Source organism: Eucyclogobius newberryi, unplaced genomic scaffold (genome assembly GCF_026437365.1).
Source record: "Eucyclogobius newberryi isolate DKJ021-1_F unplaced genomic scaffold, fEucNew1.0.hap1 SCAF_8, whole genome shotgun sequence".
NCBI lineage: Eukaryota > Metazoa > Chordata > Actinopteri > Gobiiformes > Gobiidae > Eucyclogobius > Eucyclogobius newberryi.
The window spans coordinates 39,970,036-39,989,261 of NW_027316500.1; the positions used below are offsets into that span (position 1 = coordinate 39,970,036).

At 44.3% G+C, this 19,226-nt stretch overlaps 1 protein-coding gene across 1 annotated transcript in view; it reads right to left on the bottom strand.

The window, feature by feature from the left end:
* arfgef3 (ARFGEF family member 3) overlaps positions 1–19,226 on the bottom strand; it is a 225,242-nt gene that overhangs the window by 101,256 nt on the left and 104,760 nt on the right. The window contains exons 24-29 of the mRNA XM_072436645.1: positions 18,582–18,715; positions 6,816–6,955; positions 6,565–6,744; positions 6,070–6,211; positions 1,089–1,211; positions 913–1,016 (exon numbers count right to left, since the gene is read on the bottom strand). Coding sequence (XP_072292746.1) covers positions 913–1,016; positions 1,089–1,211; positions 6,070–6,211; positions 6,565–6,744; positions 6,816–6,955; positions 18,582–18,715 — 823 coding nt within the window. The remainder of the gene's footprint in view (positions 1–912; positions 1,017–1,088; positions 1,212–6,069; positions 6,212–6,564; positions 6,745–6,815; positions 6,956–18,581; positions 18,716–19,226) is intronic.

The window sequence follows — 19,226 nt, forward strand, 5'->3', positions numbered from 1 at the left end:
TACTCCAGAGCGGGTAAGTATGACATGTACCTGTGAACACTTGTGTAGGTACTCCAGAGCGGGTTAGTATGACATGTACCTGTGAACACTTGTGTAGGTACTCCAGAGCGGGTAAGTATGACATGTACCTGTGAACACTTGTGTAGGTACTCCAGAGCGGGTAAGTATGACATGTACCTGTGAACACTTGTGTAGGTACTCCAGAGCGGGTAAGTATGACATGTACCTGTGAACACTTGTGTAGGTACTCCAGAGCGGGTAAGTATGACATGTACCTGTGAACACTTGTGTAGGTACTCCAGAGCGGGTAAGTATGACATGTACCTGTGAACACTTGTGTAGGTACTCCAGAGCGGGTAAGTATGACATGTACCTGTGAACACTTGTGTAGGTACTCCAGAGCGGGTAAGTATGACATGTACCTGTGAACACTTGTGTAGGTACTCCAGAGCGGGTAAGTATGACATGTACCTGTGAACACTTGTGTAGGTACTCCAGAGCGGGTAAGTATGACATGTACCTGTGAACACTTGTGTAGGTACTCCAGAGCGGGTAAGTATGACATGTACCTGTGAACACTTGTGTAGGTACTCCAGAGCGGGTTAGTATGACATGTACCTGTGAACACTTGTGTAGGTACTCCAGAGCGGGTAAGTATGACATGTACCTGTGAACACTTGTGTAGGTACTCCAGAGCGGGTTAGTATGACATGTACCTGTGAACACTTGTGTAGGTACTCCAGAGCGGGTAAGTATGACATGTACCTGTGAACACTTGTGTAGGTACTCCAGAGCGGGTAAGTATGACATGTACCTGTGAACACTTGTGTAGGTACTCCAGAGCGGGTAAGTATGACATGTACCTGTGAACACTTGTGTAGGTACTCCAGAGCGGGTTAGTATGACATGTACCTGTGAACACTTGTGTAGGTACTCCAGAGCGGGCAGACACAGGTCTGTGGAGCTGTGTCCGGACGTGTTCACACAGTCTCCGATCTCCTTGTAGTCCACCTCTCCTGCACAGCAGCACAAACATGTGACTCCAGAGCTCTAAGGGCTCTGACCCTATCTGCCAATGGGAAACAAACCTAGTCCCTTGACAAACTTCATCAGACACATGATGTAGTCTGTGGCCGCGTTGGCAAACACCTGGATGTTGTCTGTGTTGATGAAGGCCTCAAACACGTCGAACACGGGAGCCTGAGATTTACCTGAGAGTGAAGCACACGTGAGACACACGTGAGACACACATGAGACACACATGAGACACACGTGAGACATACGAGACACACGTGAGACATACGAGACACACGTGAGACACACGTGAGACACACATGAGACACACGTGAGACACACGTGAGACACACATGAGACACACGTGACACACGTGAGACATACGAGACACACGTGAGACACACGTGAGACACACGTGAGACACACGTGAGACATACGAGACACACGAGACACACGTGAGACACACGAGACACACGTGAGACACACATGAGACACACATGAGACACACGTGAGACATACGAGACACACGTGAGACACACGTGAGACACACATGAGACACACGTGAGACACACGTGAGACACACGTGAGACACACGTGAGACACACGTGAGACATACGAGACACACGAGACACACGTGAGACACACGTGAGACACACATGAGACACACGTGAGACACACGTGAGACACACATGAGACACACGTGACACACGTGAGACATACGAGACACACGTGAGACACACGTGAGACACACGTGAGACACACGTGAGACATACGAGACACACGAGACACACGTGAGACACACGAGACACACGTGAGACACACATGAGACACACATGAGACACACGTGAGACATACGAGACACACGTGAGACACACGTGAGACACACATGAGACACACGTGAGACACACGTGAGACACACGTGAGACACACGTGAGACACACGTGAGACACACGTGAGACATACGAGACACACGAGACACACGTGAGACACACGAGACACACGTGAGACACACGTGAGACACACGTGACACACGTGACACACGTGAGACACACGTGACACACGTGACACACGTGAGACACACGTGAGACACACGTGACACACGTGAGACATACGAGACACACGTGAGACACACGTGAGACACACGTGAGACACACGTGACACACGTGAGACATACGAGACACACATGAGACACACGTGAGACACACGTGAGACACGTGAGACATACGAGACACACATGAGACACACGTGAGACACACATGAGACACACGTGAGACATACGAGACACACGTGAGACACACGTGAGACACACGAGACACACGTGAGACACACGAGACACACGTGAGACACACGAGACACACGTGAGACACACGTGAGACACACGTGAGACACACATGAGACACACGTGACACACGTGAGACACACGTGAGACACACGTGAGACACACATGAGACACACGTGACACACGTGAGACATACGAAACACACGTGAGACACACGTGAGACACACATGAGACACACGTGACACACGTGAGACATACGAGACACACGTGAGACACACGTGAGACACACGAGACACACGTGAGACATACGAGACACACGTGAGACACACGCGAGACACACGTGAGACACGTGAGACACACGCGAGACACACGTGAGACACACGTGACACACGTGACACACGTGAGACACACGTGAGACACACGTGAGACACACGTGACACACGTGAGACATACGAGACACACGTGAGACACACGTGAGACACACGTGACACACGTGAGACATACGAGACACACGTGAGACACACGTGAGACACACGTGACACACGTGAGACATACGAGACACACATGAGACACACGTGAGACATACGAGACACACGTGAGACACACGTGAGACACACGAGACACACGTGAGACACACGTGAGACACACGTGAGACACACGTGAGACACCCGAGAGACACACCTTCACGTCATGATTAGCATAAACACAAACAACTGTAAGCCACATTTCATCTGCAGAATATGTCTCCTGTTGTAAGATATTGTAACTCAAAGTGAAAGTTTTCCAAGTATTCTGTTCTGAGATTGGACCATGTAACTGAATAAGCTACAAATACATTTGAATAGATTCTGTAATTAAATATATAACACTGCTATACTCTATTCCAGACCTGAGCATCATGCGGCCCGAGGGCCGAATGTGGCCCTTGGCCTGTTTTTATCCAGCCGTTTTTGATCATAATTCTTACTCTTTTGATTTTTTTGTGTGGACTATTTAGGGCACGAGCACAACAGACTAAGAGGGAAATGTAGAAATCAAGAAGTAAACAATGTTAATTCATCCATTTTCTACGGCTTGTTCCCTTTTGGGGTCGCGGGTGACTGGAGCCTATCCCAGTGACTTTGGGCCTTAGGCGGGGTACACCCTGGACAGGGGCCACCTGATCGCAGGGCCAACACAGAGACATGGACACACAGATGAACATCTGACCATTCACTCTCACTTCACTTTCACGTTCATCCACTAGGGCCAATTTAGAGTCACCAATCTTGCCTGACACATGCATGTGATTGGACGGTGGGAGGAGCCCGAGAACCCGGAGAGATAAAATAAGATAAGATAAGATAAGACTTTAATGTCACACAAGGGGAAATGTGGTTGTTCCACTGCAGCAGAAACAGGAGGAAAGAACAGATTCTAGGACGTTTCAAACACACTCATAATAAAACTCTTATGAACAAAACAAAGCACCCACGGTAACACGGGGAGAACATGCAGACTCCACCCAGAGAGATCATGTGATGTTGGTGTGATCTCCTTCTTGGGAGGCAAGAGCGCTAACCGCCTTTGCCTCTCACACAAGAATGTTGATTATTAAGTTAAAGGAATGTGAGTCCAGCTTTAATTTCGAGTGAAAACTTGAAAGTATTGAAAGACGTCTCAGTAGCACCAGCTGAAGATGGATCTACACGGCAGAGCTGACACACAGAAACCTGGCATAAAAATGTGTCAGGACATGTAAAGAATGATATTATGACCCCGCCCTAAACCCTACAGGAAGTCCGGCAAATGGGATCAAACTCCTCCGGAAGTTTCCATTGGAAACACTTTAAACTTGGTCAAATGTGCAAAACCCTTATGAGATGAAAGATTATAATCAGATTTTAAATAGAACATCGGGCATGGCCATGGTGAATTTTCAGAAAAATCTTAATTTAAAAAAAAGAAATTGGAAAATCTATATTTTACAGACATGGTCAGGTTTGAGCGGACCCCATGGAGAGCACGTGCAGGATTGTGAGCTGCGCGTAACGATAAGCTACTTAAGGTTATATCGTTTAATATGTCTCTCTAGTGCATCCTTCAAATCTCATTTTTTAAAAATTCATAAAATGTAATCTGTTAAACCTGGACTTGAGAGTTCAGAGGGAACAATCTCACCAAGTCTATGGTGTTTATTGATTTAAACTCTGCTTCAAATAAATTGGAGTTTTAAAAGTCTTAACATGTGCAAAAAGTCATGAAAATTGGCATAAAATGTGTTACATTGATGAAGTCACCAAGAATCTACCTTATACACGGCTCAGTCCCTCTTGAAAATCTAAACACATTACGCAATGGAGGGGGAGGAGCCTATTTGTTACTTGTAAACTTGGCAGCTACATCTCGAGATAATAATGAAAAATATGTTATGGCTCCGCCCTAAACCACACACGGCCATTTTGGTTCAAACTTGACAAATCTGGGTTAGGGTTCTGAGTTTTTAGCCAATCGTCATCATCATCAGGACAAACGTGACACACATGACATAAATGTGTGTCATAAATGACACACATGACATAAATGACACACACATGACATAAATGACACACACATGACATAAATGACACACATGACATAAATGACACAAACATGACATAAATGACACACATGACATAAATGACACACACATGACATAAATGAGACACACGTGACATAAATGTGTGTCATAAATGACACACATGACATAAATGACACACACATGACATAAATGACACACACATGACATAAATGAGACACATGACATAAATGACACAAACATGACATAAATGACACACATGACATAAATGACACACACATGACATAAATGAGACACACGTGACATAAATGTGTGTCATAAATGACACACATGACATAAATGACACACACATGACATAAATGACACACACATGACATAAATGAGACACACGTGACATAAATGTGTGTCATAAATGACACACATGACATAAATGACACACACATGACATAAATGACACACACATGACATAAATGACACACACATGACATAAATGTGTGTCATAAATGACACACATGACATTAATGACACACACATGACATAAATGACACACACATGACATAAATGACACACATGACATGGACACTGGAGGTAAGGTGGGGAAAGTGTCTTGCCCAAGGACACAACAGTGTGCACTACTGCCCCCCTGTGGCACCTAGTGTTCCATTGGTCTCCCATCCAAGTACTAACCAGGCTCATCCCTGCTGAGCTGTGTCTGTGTGTGTGTGTGTGAGTGTGTGTGTGTGTGTGTGTGTGTGTGTGTATAGTGTGTGTGTGTGTGTGTGTATAGTGTGTGTGTGTAGTGTGTGAGTGTGTGTGTGTGTGTGTGTGTGTGTGTGTGTATAGTGTGTGTGTGTGTGTGTGTATAGTGTGTGTGTAGTATGTGTGTGTGTGTGTGTGTGTAGTATGTGTGTGTGTGTGTGTGTGTGTGTAGTGTGTGTGTGTAGTGTGTGTGTGTGTGTGTAGTATGTGTGTGTGTGTGTGTGTGTGTGTAGTGTGTGTGTGTAGTGTGTGTGTGTGTGTGTAGTATGTGTGTGTGTGTGTGTGTGTGTGTAGTGTGTGTGTGTGTGTGTGTGTGTAGTATGTGTGTGTGTAGTGTGTGTGTCCTTTAAAAATATGACACAAAATGAAACATAGATTAAATACTTCAAATGCTCATGGTCTGGCGCTCTGCCATGTCATGTGGCCGTGTAAGTACAGTACAATGTGTGTGAGGCCGTACCCATGGAGTACTCCCCCAGCAGGTACTCCTTGGTGTTACTCTTGCTGCTGTGGACTGTCCTCAGAGCACTGAACAGAGGCCTCCAGCCCGACAGGATCTGAAGAGAGTACATCTCCACCAGCTCCCCGATGGAGGTCACCACCTGCACCGCACCACAACACGCTGTTACCTGATGATACCTGACGTGTGCGCACGTGTGTGCAGGTGTGTGCACACACCTGCACACACCTGCGCACACCTGCACTCACCTGCACACACGTGCACACACTTGCACACACGTGCACACACCTGCACACACCTGCACACACGTGCACACACCTGCACACACGTGCACACACGTGCACACACCTGCACACACCTGCACACACGTGCACACACCTGCACACACGTGCACACACGTGTACACACCTGCACACACGTGCACACACCTGCACACACGTGCACACACCTGCACACACGTGCACTCACACACAGGTGTGCCCCTGATGGTCTCACCTGGTCCTGGACGTCGTCGTCGCACAGCTCCAGCTGCATGATGTGCTCGAAAGGCCTGAACAGAGCCTCGTTGAAGTGGAAGTGAGGCAGCTCGGCCCAGCTGCTCAGCACCTCTGTGAGCACATCATGGATGAAGGACACGGCCTTCTGGGACACGTGGCGTTCTTTGTGACATGCCGCCTGAGGAGAACGCCGCACTTCTAAACAGAGTCTGCTACATAACAACATACAATAGAACTCGCAGTTCTCACCTCCACCAGGTGCGGCGCCACCACACTCCAGGCCCTCATCATGTGGAGCAGGGGCCGCCTGGTGTTCCTCACAATCCTCAGCATGGACTCCCCCAGACGGAACAGATGGAGAGCCCGGTCCTGAGTGGATTTGGCCTCTCCTGCACACCAAATGAGGGCCTCATTGATATGAATATGTGCTGTGTGTGGGCGTGTTGCAGGTGATTTACAAATGGGAAGTGCAGGTATTATTATTATTATTAGGCCCGAGCGCCACAAGCTGGCGAGAGGCCTATTAATCTCGTAAGGCCGTGCGAAGCACGGCTGCGAAAGTGCGCACATAGTGCGCACGAAATCGAGCGCGAAGCGCTCGCCCACTTCCAAACACTCACTAACGCACTCCTTCACTCATGCACGCCCCGTGCATACTAAAAAGTTCGCACTAAACGAGCACTTTACATTCATCCCCATATAAAGCACTCATTTGCTCTAAGTAGCTCACGAATACTTTCCCCATCTCTTGCATGTTCCGTGCATATAAACATGTAATGCAAAAATTGAACATTATTACTGTATAGAGGGCCAAAAACACAAAGTGGGCGGAGCCCACTCAAAATTAACGAAAGTACCCGTCAGTGACCAGGGACCCACACCATGAGGTAGGAAAGCGCGAGCGCTTTCCGAAAATGTATAGTTTATGATATTTGAAAAATGGGAAACATTGTTTTCGCATCGGAATATTCTTCTTTCTTTCTTCTCGGGACCAACCCACCTATTTTTCACCCAGTGAACATTGACGAAAAGTCACAAAAATTTGCACACCTCTAAAAATCGTGCCTCTCTACATTCTGGCTATTTCCCTTTTCTAAAATAAAAAAAATTGGCGCGTCAGCGCCCCCAAATGTACCAAAAATGCATTGAGAGATGGGAAATGACCCAAAAAAAATCTGATCGTAGAATCATGAAATTTGGCGCAGAGGTAGATGGTGACAAGAGAAGTAAAAAATATTATTACGGCAACGCCGTCCGCCCAACCAAATGTCGGCCATATTGCTTCAAAAATGGCTAAACATGACTTCGGAGTTTTTCCAAACGTCGTACTTTTACGAACTCCTCCCAGGGCGTTGGCCCTAAAAAGCTGAAATTTGGTGAAAATGCTACTGAGGAGTGGGACATCAAAAGTTATCCAAATTACATTGATATCTGTCACGGTCTCTGAGCGGCGAAGCCGCAAACTGTAGCAAGAATTTCAGAAATCTCCCAAATTTAACATTTCTGCCGTTTGCGCAGATAAAGTCCGAATTGCGTCAAATTAGAATCAGTTGTTAAACTCTTTGCCCTAAACCTACTTGAAGTGAAATAAATTAATTTGGCGCCACAGCGCCCCCTACAGATTTTATATGGAGGTTAAATATTTAGTTTTGCGAAATTATATGAAATTTGACACACAACTCAATTTTGGCATCCCCATCAGAAAAGTCAATGAGACCCATGTCATAATTGTTATGGCGTTGCCGTAACGATGACCAAAACCTTCCATGTTATTCCAATGGGGAAATCGCCAGAACATGTTTACACTTTAGACTTTCACAAACTCCTCCCCCTCAGGGCGTTAGACATATTAACCTGAAATTTGGTGAGACTCATCTTCAGGACCATCAAAAGTTATCCACATTTTTATTCAAAGAGTCACGGTGTCTGTGCGGTAAAGCCGCACATTTTGCCAAGAATTCAAAATAAAATTGCTTTTTGATGGTAAAACAAAGGGGAGAAGATGTGACAGCGTCACAGATTCAGCAGTAGGCGTAATAAAAGGACAATTGGGGCGCGTTAGCGCCCCCTCCTCTTGCGGCGTGGCGGCGGCGTAGCGAGGGCCGATCATTGCCGCTTGCGGCTATATTTATTATTATTATTATTATTATTATTATTATTATATGCACATGAGTGTTCAGCAGGTGCAAAGGTGTGTATATCTTACTAAGGATAGTTGAAATGCATCGTAAATTAACATTTACGTGCACATCCAAATGTTTTCTTTCTAAAAAAAATATGTTCAAACATTTAACATTTAACGGGTTCATAAAGCACTTATTATTTATTGTCTATTTACACTAACATTTATTTAACCAGGTGAGAACTCACTGAGATCGAGACTTATCGAGATTTAAGTTGCAATTCCTTCATCTCAAGCACTGTTTGCAAGTGAACAAGGCTCGATAAATATGAAAGTGAAAGTGGTGGATGTATGTGTACGATCGTTTACATCGAGAAGTGGCACAAGGGGGAAAACTCTGAGTTTGACGTAGGAGGGACGGTGAGGGGCAATACAACCTTCAGCTGAGGTTGTGATCATCATATGAAATATTATCTTTACTAATAGTAGAAGTACTAATATCATCAATAATAATAACAATATGCTATCATAAATACGCCCGAGCATGATGAACACTTTCAACCCTGCGCTCATTACAACTGTACGTCTAAATGATAGATTTCATTGGCTAACGGCCACCGGGGGCACTGTAGCAGGAAGTGTTGGACACACTGTAGAAGAGGACATGAGGGGACACATCGTGTCTTCTTCATTTACACGCTGTGGGTTTTATTACAATCAGACTCATATTCACGCAGAAATGAGGCGGGTTCAGAGACAACCGCCGTACATATAGTACATATATACATATGGTACATATGGTACATATGGTACATATGGTACATATAGTACATATAGTACATGTTAGAAAAATGTATATAATTATCTCCTATTATTTTACTCTTATTATACTGTGTCGTGAAATAAACTGTACTAATGATGTGTTTTTTGAGCAACAGAGATGTCTCCAGTAACGCTCAAGGTCGACCTGCCCTGAGTGCTGTGAACATCTGCAGCGGAATCACGGTTTTAGGAGTGAACGGGAAAAGGGAAGCTCCCTTTCCCTTTTGCTCATTATATGTTTGATGTCTTTTATTTTTATCTTATGTTTCAAGTTACTTGCAATACTGACCTAACCTAATACTGATGTGCAATTCTGTCATATGTGCAATTGCTGTTGGAATTCATGTGCAATCCATGTGCTGTCGTGACACATATTCATGTGCAATTACTGTCGTGATCACATGCAATGGTATTTATGTATTTATTTTTTTATTTGTCTATGGGAGTTTTTATTTATTTATAGGAGATCTTCTACTGAAAGTGTTTTTCAGACTTCCTATAAGTGATCTGTTCTTCTGTATCTACCTCTGTATCTACCTGCGTTGCACCAATGAAATTTCCCCATGTGGGACAATAAAGGAATATCTTATCTTATCTTATCTTAAGTTGCCTTGGCGTTTATCCCCCCTCCCCTCAGGCTCGGGCAACTTGTTTTATGTAACTATGGGCGTGAAGAAGTTTCAATAAATGCGGTGAGAACGGCCAAAGGAGCTCAGAACGAGCAGGGATCTGACCCTGGTCGCTTATTGTGACTGAGTCGTTTATCCTTGACCGTTCTCCTCGCGAGTAAAATGTATTAATCTGTCTTGTCTTCCTTTCCTTGTTTACAGTGTTTTAATTACTGTTGGGTCACCAGCCCCAACAGTACATACAGTACATATGGTACATATGGTACATATATACATACATACATATAGTACATATAGTACATATATACATATAGTACATATGGTACATATGGTACATATGGTACATATAGTACATATAGTACATATATACATATGGTACATATGGTACATATGGTACATATGGTACATATGGTACATATGGTACATATAGTACATATAGTACATATAGTACATATATACATATGGTACATATGGTACATATGGTACATATGGTACATATGGTACATATGGTACATATGGTACATATAGTACATATGGTACATATGGTACATATGGTACATATAGTACATATAGTACATATATACATACATACATATAGTACATATAGTACATATATACATATAGTACATATGGTACATATGGTACATATGGTACATATGGTACATATGGTACATATGGTACATATAGTACATATGGTACATATGGTACATATGGTACATATAGTACATATAGTACATATATACATACATACATATAGTACATATAGTACATATATACATATAGTACATATGGTACATATGGTACATATGGTACATATGGTACATATAGTACATATGGTACATATAGTACATATAGTACATATGGTACATATAGTACATATGGTACATATGGTACATATGGTACATATGGTACATATGGTACATATGGTACATATGGTACATATGGTACATATGGTACATATATACATACATACATATAGTACATATAGTACATATATACATATAGTACATATATACATATAGTACATATGTGACTCGCCACGGCAATTGTCGGACCATGTCGGCCTCGGTGAAACTGAGAAAAACAGCATTTTACTTTTTTTTCCCCAAATTTGTGATTTTCATTTTTTTGCAGAATGTGCTAGTTGATGTTATGAATAAGCCCCTGTGTGCTTCAGATAACACTATTGGTTGTCTTAAACGTATACTTTAAGCTGTTAAAAATGTGGAGTTTTGGGGTCTTTTTCCTGCTCCCCTGGGGGGCGTCACCTTTTTCTAGCCAACGTATTGTTTACATTTTCCACCAATCAGCTGTGATCCTCATGGCTACAGCTGCTGCTCCGTGTTTTCCTCTCATTACTCCAGACCGTCTGCAGAGCACAGTCTTCAGAGCTTACATTTCCTGGACTACATTGCAACGGAACTGTTTACTCAGGTACACTTTTACTTTACTACTAAATTATTGCTTTAACGCTGTGTTTTAAGGCGGTCTCGTGATCACTTTAGAATCTTACTTGTCTGCTCCGGTGGAGCTAATGCTAAGCTAACATGTTGCCTCAGTGCACTCTGCAATACGGGCTTAATGTGACTACTTGCTGTTATCACCATGTTATCGGGTTATTTTTCGGCGTGGGTTGGCCCGTGGGTTTTGTGGGTCGTGCTTTGTGTCTGTTTTATGGTGCTAAACTGGCTGTTAGCGCCACAGCCCGGAGCTAAACGCAGCTATTCGGAGCTAAGTTGTAAGCTAAACTTTGCTATGTTATCGGGTTATTTTTCGGCGTGGGAAGAGAAAAAAACTACAACTCCCGATACCACTTCTGGTCACGTGGCTTACGCACTGCGTCACTCGAACCAATCACGCGCTTGCCTGGCCATTATCAGCTTCCTGTGTGTCTCTCTGTGCACGGTGTTGGAAGAGACAACAGGACGGCTGAACCAGGTAAGCTTTGCGACTAAAACACCCGCTTTTAATCACTTTAATGTGCGCCGGTTTTAAACTCGAGTGTATGTTTATGTTTTGGTGTGCTGTTCTGCAAGTGTTTTGCTTTTACGAGCAGTGTTATCTCAAGTGAGCTAGCTAGCATCGCTAGCCGAGGGCAGATGTCCCAATATCTCCGCGTTTTGCATCTTAAATACACCGTTAACGTCACAATGTGAACTGTTATCTGTGAAGCGTGTTATTCCAATATTACTGTTAACCCTAATCCTTTTATCCCCCTTTTCAGAATTGGCAAAGACACCCTGACTGACATGACCTGTCTCTACGTGAAGTCTGCTAAGGAGCGTGGTAAGTGTAAAACATTATTTTGGTGATTTTCGTGTTTTAATGATTAGAGTATAATTAACCATAAGCAACATCTGTTTTTCAGGTGAGCCTGCAGTTTGTACATCAAGCTTCAGATCACTGTGGAAACAGCTTCTCCCACACATCAGAAGCTGCAGGCCACGCACAGATCATCAGATTATCAAGCGAGCATACATGAAGACCAGGGTTGACATTTTGGAAGACATCGCTGAGGTTAGTTTATATGATTTGACTACTGTAATGTGTAAACATTAGCCTGGCAAAACTTCAGTGCTGCTCTCTGCTTAAGATATGTTTCTTCTGTTCTCATTTTTTTACATTGTCGCCCTTGTCATCAGGTAGTGGAAAACAGCTCTCCTGAGTCTCACCTCAATATCCCACAGCTTGTTGGAACGGCGGATGGCAAAGTGTTTGTCAAGAACTTGGACTGGCAGAAGCATCTGAGTCCCTTCTTCAGACGGCTTCCAAAGATCAAGAGTTATCAGCACTTCAGGTATTTATATTGAAACTCTCACATTGTGTTAAAAAAAAAATAAATAGTTAATGAGTGTTTTATGTGAAATAGTGAGCCATTTCTTAAATGTCCTGTTATTTGTTTACAGCTTTGATGCCAAGAGCCGAGAGTCACAGCACAGAAGAGTGCACAGAGGAAGAAGAGGATGAGGATGTGATCTCTGATGTAATTGGACTCTGGTGGTGTACATATCATATCTATTATCTCATATCTCATATATTCAAAGCCATGGACCCGTTGCAGTTCGTATACCTGGCCCTGGCATCTGTTTATAAGAGTTCTTCTATTAAGAGTGTTTTTTAAACTTCCTATAAGTTATCTGTCCTTTCCCCCTGTATCTACTGCGTTGTAACATTAAAGGCTCTTATCTTATCTTTTGTTGTTTGTGTTGCACTGAATCACCTGTGAATTATGTTTATCGACAAATGCAATGAACCCTATTCTCATTCTGATTCTTTGATTCTATTCAGGGCCTTTTGTAATCCAAGTATTTCCATTTTAATACAGTAACTTCTAATTCTGATTCAAGTCCAGTTCACATCAATAACAACACTCCTTTTGAGTCTTGAGTGACAGCTGTAGGGGGAGGGGCTGTCAGTGTGACAGGGGGAGGGTTTATCTCAATGAGATGCAAATGAGCCCCGCCCCCTGTGACTCTGGGCTCACTCAGGTGAGAATCTTTAGAGGCCGTTTTCTCAGTGAAAGGGTTTGAGAGTTGTTTACATTCAAATGACCACAACTTACTCAAATATTATCAGATGTGAGTGAGTGACACATCATTGGAAAGCTTTGAATTAACACTTTCAGAATCTGTGAATAACTCAAAATGTCTCCGGGTAGACATGTAACTGGGTTTCATACGGCCGGTCACATATATACATATATACATATAGTACATATATACATATAAGATTTTTATAAGAGATCTTCTACTGAAAGTGTTTTTCAAACTTCCTATAAGTTATTTGTTCTTTTCTTCTGTATCTACCTCTGTATCTACCTGCGTTGCATCAATGGAATTTCCCCATGTGGGACAATAAAGGAATATCTTATCTTATCTTATCTTATCTTACATATAGTACATATACATATAGTACATATAGTACATATAGTACATATAGTACATATAGTATATAGTACATATGGTATATAGTACATATAGTACATATAGTATATAGTACATATAGTACATATACATATAGTACATATAGTATATAGTACATATAGTATATAGTACATATAGTACATATAGTACACATTAATGTGTCTGTCAAATTCAGTTTCTGAGGTTCTGCATAGCCCCGCCCATAGGACCTGCCTCTCAATATTGGTGATTCAATCAAAAGACGTGCACCTGCTGCACCTGCTGCACCTGCTGCACCTGCTGCTGCTCCTGTGTAACAGCAGCAGACGTACAAGAGCAACTCTGAAGCTGATTGGTTGACACATCATTTTCATTTCCATTCACTTTAAGCTACAAGCACCAGCTCTGTTGAGTCTGAAGGTCACAGGTCAGATGAAGGTCAGAGGGCAGATGAAGGTCAGAGGTCAGATGAAAGTCAGAGGTCAGATGAAAGTCAGAGGGCAGATGAAGGTCAGAGGTCAGATGAAAGTCAGAGGTCAGATGAAAGTCAGAGGTCAGATGAAAGTCAGAGGGCAGATGAAAGTCAGAGGTCAGATGAAGGTCAGAGGGCAGATGAAGGTCAGAGGTCAGATGAAAGTCAGAGGTCAGATGAAAGTCAGAGGTCAGATGAAAGTCAGAGGGCAGATGAAAGTCAGAGGGCAGATGAAGGTCAGAGGGCAGATGAAGGTCATAGGGCAGATTTTAGACCCCTGGCAACACATGATGGCTGAATATGATTGGATAAAAGATCTAACATCAAGACCAGCCTCCAAATCTGAACCTGGGGCAGAAGCAACAAGAGGAAAACCATGAAATGAAGAGTAAAACTCTTACTCTGGGAAATAATTAAATATACATTTGTGGGAAAATATATATATTTTTAAATTATATTCTGATTATGTTTAGGCCAGCAGAGAAGGCCTTGCTGCCCCTGACGACCCACCACTGAAGAACACCATCAATCCCACAGTGTAAATACTAATTGAACTGCCAGTCAAACATGTGGAGCTGACTCAGTTTGTACCTGAGACTGAAAAAACTGTCCAAGAGACCATCACCAGCCTGAGAGACCATCACCAGCCTGAGAGACCAGCACCAGCCTGAGAGACCAGCACCAGCCTGAGAGACCATCACCAGCCTGAGAGACCATCACCAGCCTGAGAGACCAGCACCAGCCTGAGAGACCGTCACCAGCCTGAGAGACCATCACCAGCCTGAGAGACCAGCACCAGCCTGAGAGACCATCACCAGCCTGAGAGACCATCACCAGCCTGAGAGACCGTCACCAGCCTGAGAGACCGTCACCAGCCTGAGAGACCATCACCAGCCTGAGAGACCAGCACCAGCCTGAGAGACCAGCACCAGCCTGAGCTCTTCTTCCTGCTGCCTTGACATGTCGCCCACTAGACTTTTAAAGTCCGTTCTCAGTAGTCTGCCGACTCCACTTACTGAAATAATCAACATGTCACTTAAATCCGGAACATTCCAAACGGTCTTAAAACTGCAGTTATTAAGCCGCAGCTAAAGAAGAGCAGCCTCGATCTCACAAAACTTAACAACTATCGACCGATCTCAAACTTACCTTTCCTGGGAAAAGTGTGCTCGCGTGTGCTCGCGTGTGCATGCGTGTGCATGCGTGTACGTGTGTTCGTGTGTGCATGCGTGTGCATGCGTGTGTGCATGCGTGTGCATGCGTGTGTGCATGCGTGTGCATGCGTGTGCTCGTGTGTGCATGCGTGTGTGCTCGTGTGTGCATGCGTGTGTGCTCGTGTGTGCATGCGTGTGCTCGTGTGTGCATGCGTGTGCATGCGTGTGCTCGTGTGTGCATGCGTGTGCTCGTGTGTGCATGCGTGTGCATGCGTGTGCTCGTGTGTGCATGCGTGTGCTCGTGTGTGCATGCGTGTGCTCGCGTGTGCTCGTGTGTGCATGCGTGTGCTCGTGTGTGCATGCGTGTGCGCATGCGTGTGCTCGTGTGTGCATGCGTGTGCTCGCGTGTGCATGCGTGTGCTCATGTGTGCATGCGTGTGCTCATGTGTGCATGCGTGTGCTCGCGTGTGCATGCGTGTGCTCGCGTGTGCTCGTGTGTGCATGCGTGTGCTCGCGTGTGCTCGTGTGTGCATGCGTGTGCTCGTGAGTGCATGCGTGTGCTCGCGTGTGCTCGTGTGTGCATGCGTGTGCTCGTGAGTGCATGCGTGTGCTCGCGTGTGCTCGTGTGTGCATGCGTGTGCTCGTGTGTGCATGCGTGTGCTCGTGTGTGCATGCGTGTGCTCGTGTGTGCATGCGTGTGCTCGCGTGTGCTCGTGTGTGCATGCGTGTGCTCGTGTGTGCATGCGTGTGCTCGTGTGTGCATGCGTGTGCTCGTGTGTGCATGCGTGCGTACGTGTGTGCATGCGTGTGCTCGTGTGTGCATGCGTGTGCTCGCGTGTGCTCGTGTGTGCATGCGTGTGCTCGTGTGTGCATGCGTGTGCATGCGTGTGCTCGTGTGTGCATGCGTGTGCTCGTGTGTGCATGCGTGTGCTCGTGTGTGCATGCGTGCGTACGTGTGTGCATGCGTGTGCTCGTGTGTGCATGCGTGTGCTCGCGTGTGCTCGTGTGTGCATGCGTGTGCTCGTGTGTGCATGCGTGCGTACGTGTGTGCATGCGTGTGCTCGTGTGTGCATGCGTGTGCTCGTGTGTGCATGCGTGCGTACGTGTGTGCATGCGTGTGCTCGTGTGTGCATGCGTGCGTACGTGTGTGCTCGGAAAAGTCCTTGAAAAAGTCATTTATCAACAGCATATTCAGTTCCTCCTAACAAGTGACTCCTATGATGTCTTCCAGTCCGGGTTTAGATCACATCACAGCACATTAAGGTGACAAATGACATCCGTCTGAGCACTGATGATGGTAAGGCCTCTGTTTTAGTCTTGCTGGACCTCAGTGCTGCATTTGACACTGTCGATCACGGGACACTTCTACAGAGGTCAGAGGACTGGGAGGGCATCACTGGTCTGGCTTAAAAACAGTACATCCAGAACGCTGCTGCTCGGGTCCTGACTAGAACCAGGAAGTACCATCACATTAGTCCTGTGCTCAGATGTGCACATGTCACACTGTCAGGGCTTCAGAACTTACACTACAGAGGCCCAAACATAAACAAAACATCATTTTTTTAGTCTCGCCTGAATATTGTCCATGTGTAATGGTCCTGAGCAGGACATACTTCATTGTGTGTTTATGCTGTTCACTGTACATGATGTTGTCATGACAACAACTGTGTAAAGTTTCAGATCTCTAGGAACAGAAGCATTTTGGTGCTTTGACCTTTTTGTATCAAAAAGTATATTTGGAACAAGTGATCCAAATATGTGCCAACTGTGCCAAACTGTTTTATTACAATTTTAGCTCCTATGATCATAAAACATACATTTTGATGTTTTGTAGGCCACTAATACATATTATAACTGCTGAAAACAATGAATGTGAAAATGTGTAAATATGAGTTTACCCATGAATTTCCCATATAGAGGTTAAAAAAATATATATATTAATTTTTTTATTGGTATAATAATACATATAAATCAGAAAGCGTGATGCGTAAAATCTAGTCGCCTCCTGCCGAAAAATCGGGCTCTTGACTGTCTGCGCATGTGAATAGAGATGATTCTGTGTGAAGAAGCCCTAAGTCCCACCCATCGTTCGAAAGCTTGGCTCATTGGCTAGAATTATATGTCAATCATTCTGTTCTACGTCATCTTAAGCCGACGCTAAATGTATGTAAACAACTTGAACGCGTGCGTCGGAAGCGGCGCATTTTTTCCCCCGGAGGCTGTAAAAAACAAACCCGGTGATGGGCTCATTCTGTAGGTAACAGTCTGAAGAAAAGATCGATACCAAACACCATCTTATAAGTCAAACAGGTCATTTGTTATGGACGGAGAAACCGGACGAGCATTCGTTGTGAAAACTTTGTTTACTTGACAATATCTCGATAAAGGATAACTTCAGGAAAAATACAAGTGGATAACTTGCTGGTATTGACCACGAAAATAAAAGTGATGATGTAATAGAACTACAGAAGTCTGGTGAACAGGTTAAACAAATCATGGGGCAATAAAATAATAATTAAAGCTTTTTTTGTAAACTAATTAGTTGATTTACTGGAGTAAATCAACTAATTGCTGTTGGAATTCATGTGAAATTCATGTGCAATCCATGTGCTGTCGTGACACATATTCATGTGCAATTACTGTCGTGATCACATGCCATGGTATTTATGTATTTATTTATTTGTCTATGGGAGTTTTTATTTATTTATAGGAGATCTTCTACTGAAAGTGTTTTTCAGACTTCCTATAAGTGATCTGTTCTTCTGTATCTACCTCTGTATCTTAATGCGTTGCACCAATGAAATTTCCCCATGTGGGACAATAAAGGAATATCTTATCTTATCTTATCTTATCGTAATGGTTTCATCCCTAAAGCCTTGCTTTTGTGTTCACAGTAGAGAGGCAGAGGCAGTACCGGGCATGGCCAGTGAGTAGTCTCCGGTGTCTGTGACGGAGCTGAAGAGCTGGGACTGAGAGGCCCGACGGAGCTGCTGCAGGAACCCCACCAGGGCCACCAGGTTGAGCTGGGTGGAGGCCTCCTCAAACAGCCTGCAGGACACACACCACACAACAGGCTTCAGAAGACATCACAATACTCAGTGTTTACATCAGCTGCTCGAAGATGTGCAACGTAAGCATTTCACGCATGTGCCTAATGTAAAGATGCTGTGCATGTTCATTATAGTCCTAGATCTCAAGACTTTCCGGAACTGCAAGTTTTTAGAAATCAGAGTGAAGGGTCATGTTTTAGGAGATGTTAGGTTAGTTTTAGGGAAAATATAATGGGACACAGAATAATTTCACAAATAAGAGTGCTTTCCCATTATTTTTCACAAATCAAACAAACGTCTGAACACCGCCTGGTCTTCAGACGTGACCGTGATCTCCAAACACTGCTCTCGAATCTCTCTTCATCAAATGTAAACCATTCTACTCCTCGTGAGTTTGCCTCATTCATTCTGGCCGCCCTTTACATCCCGCCGAGCGTGAACGTGCAGAAGGCACAGCGCTCGTGGAGCAGGTTCTGAGTGTGGAGAGGAGCCTCCAGGACTCCTTGTGT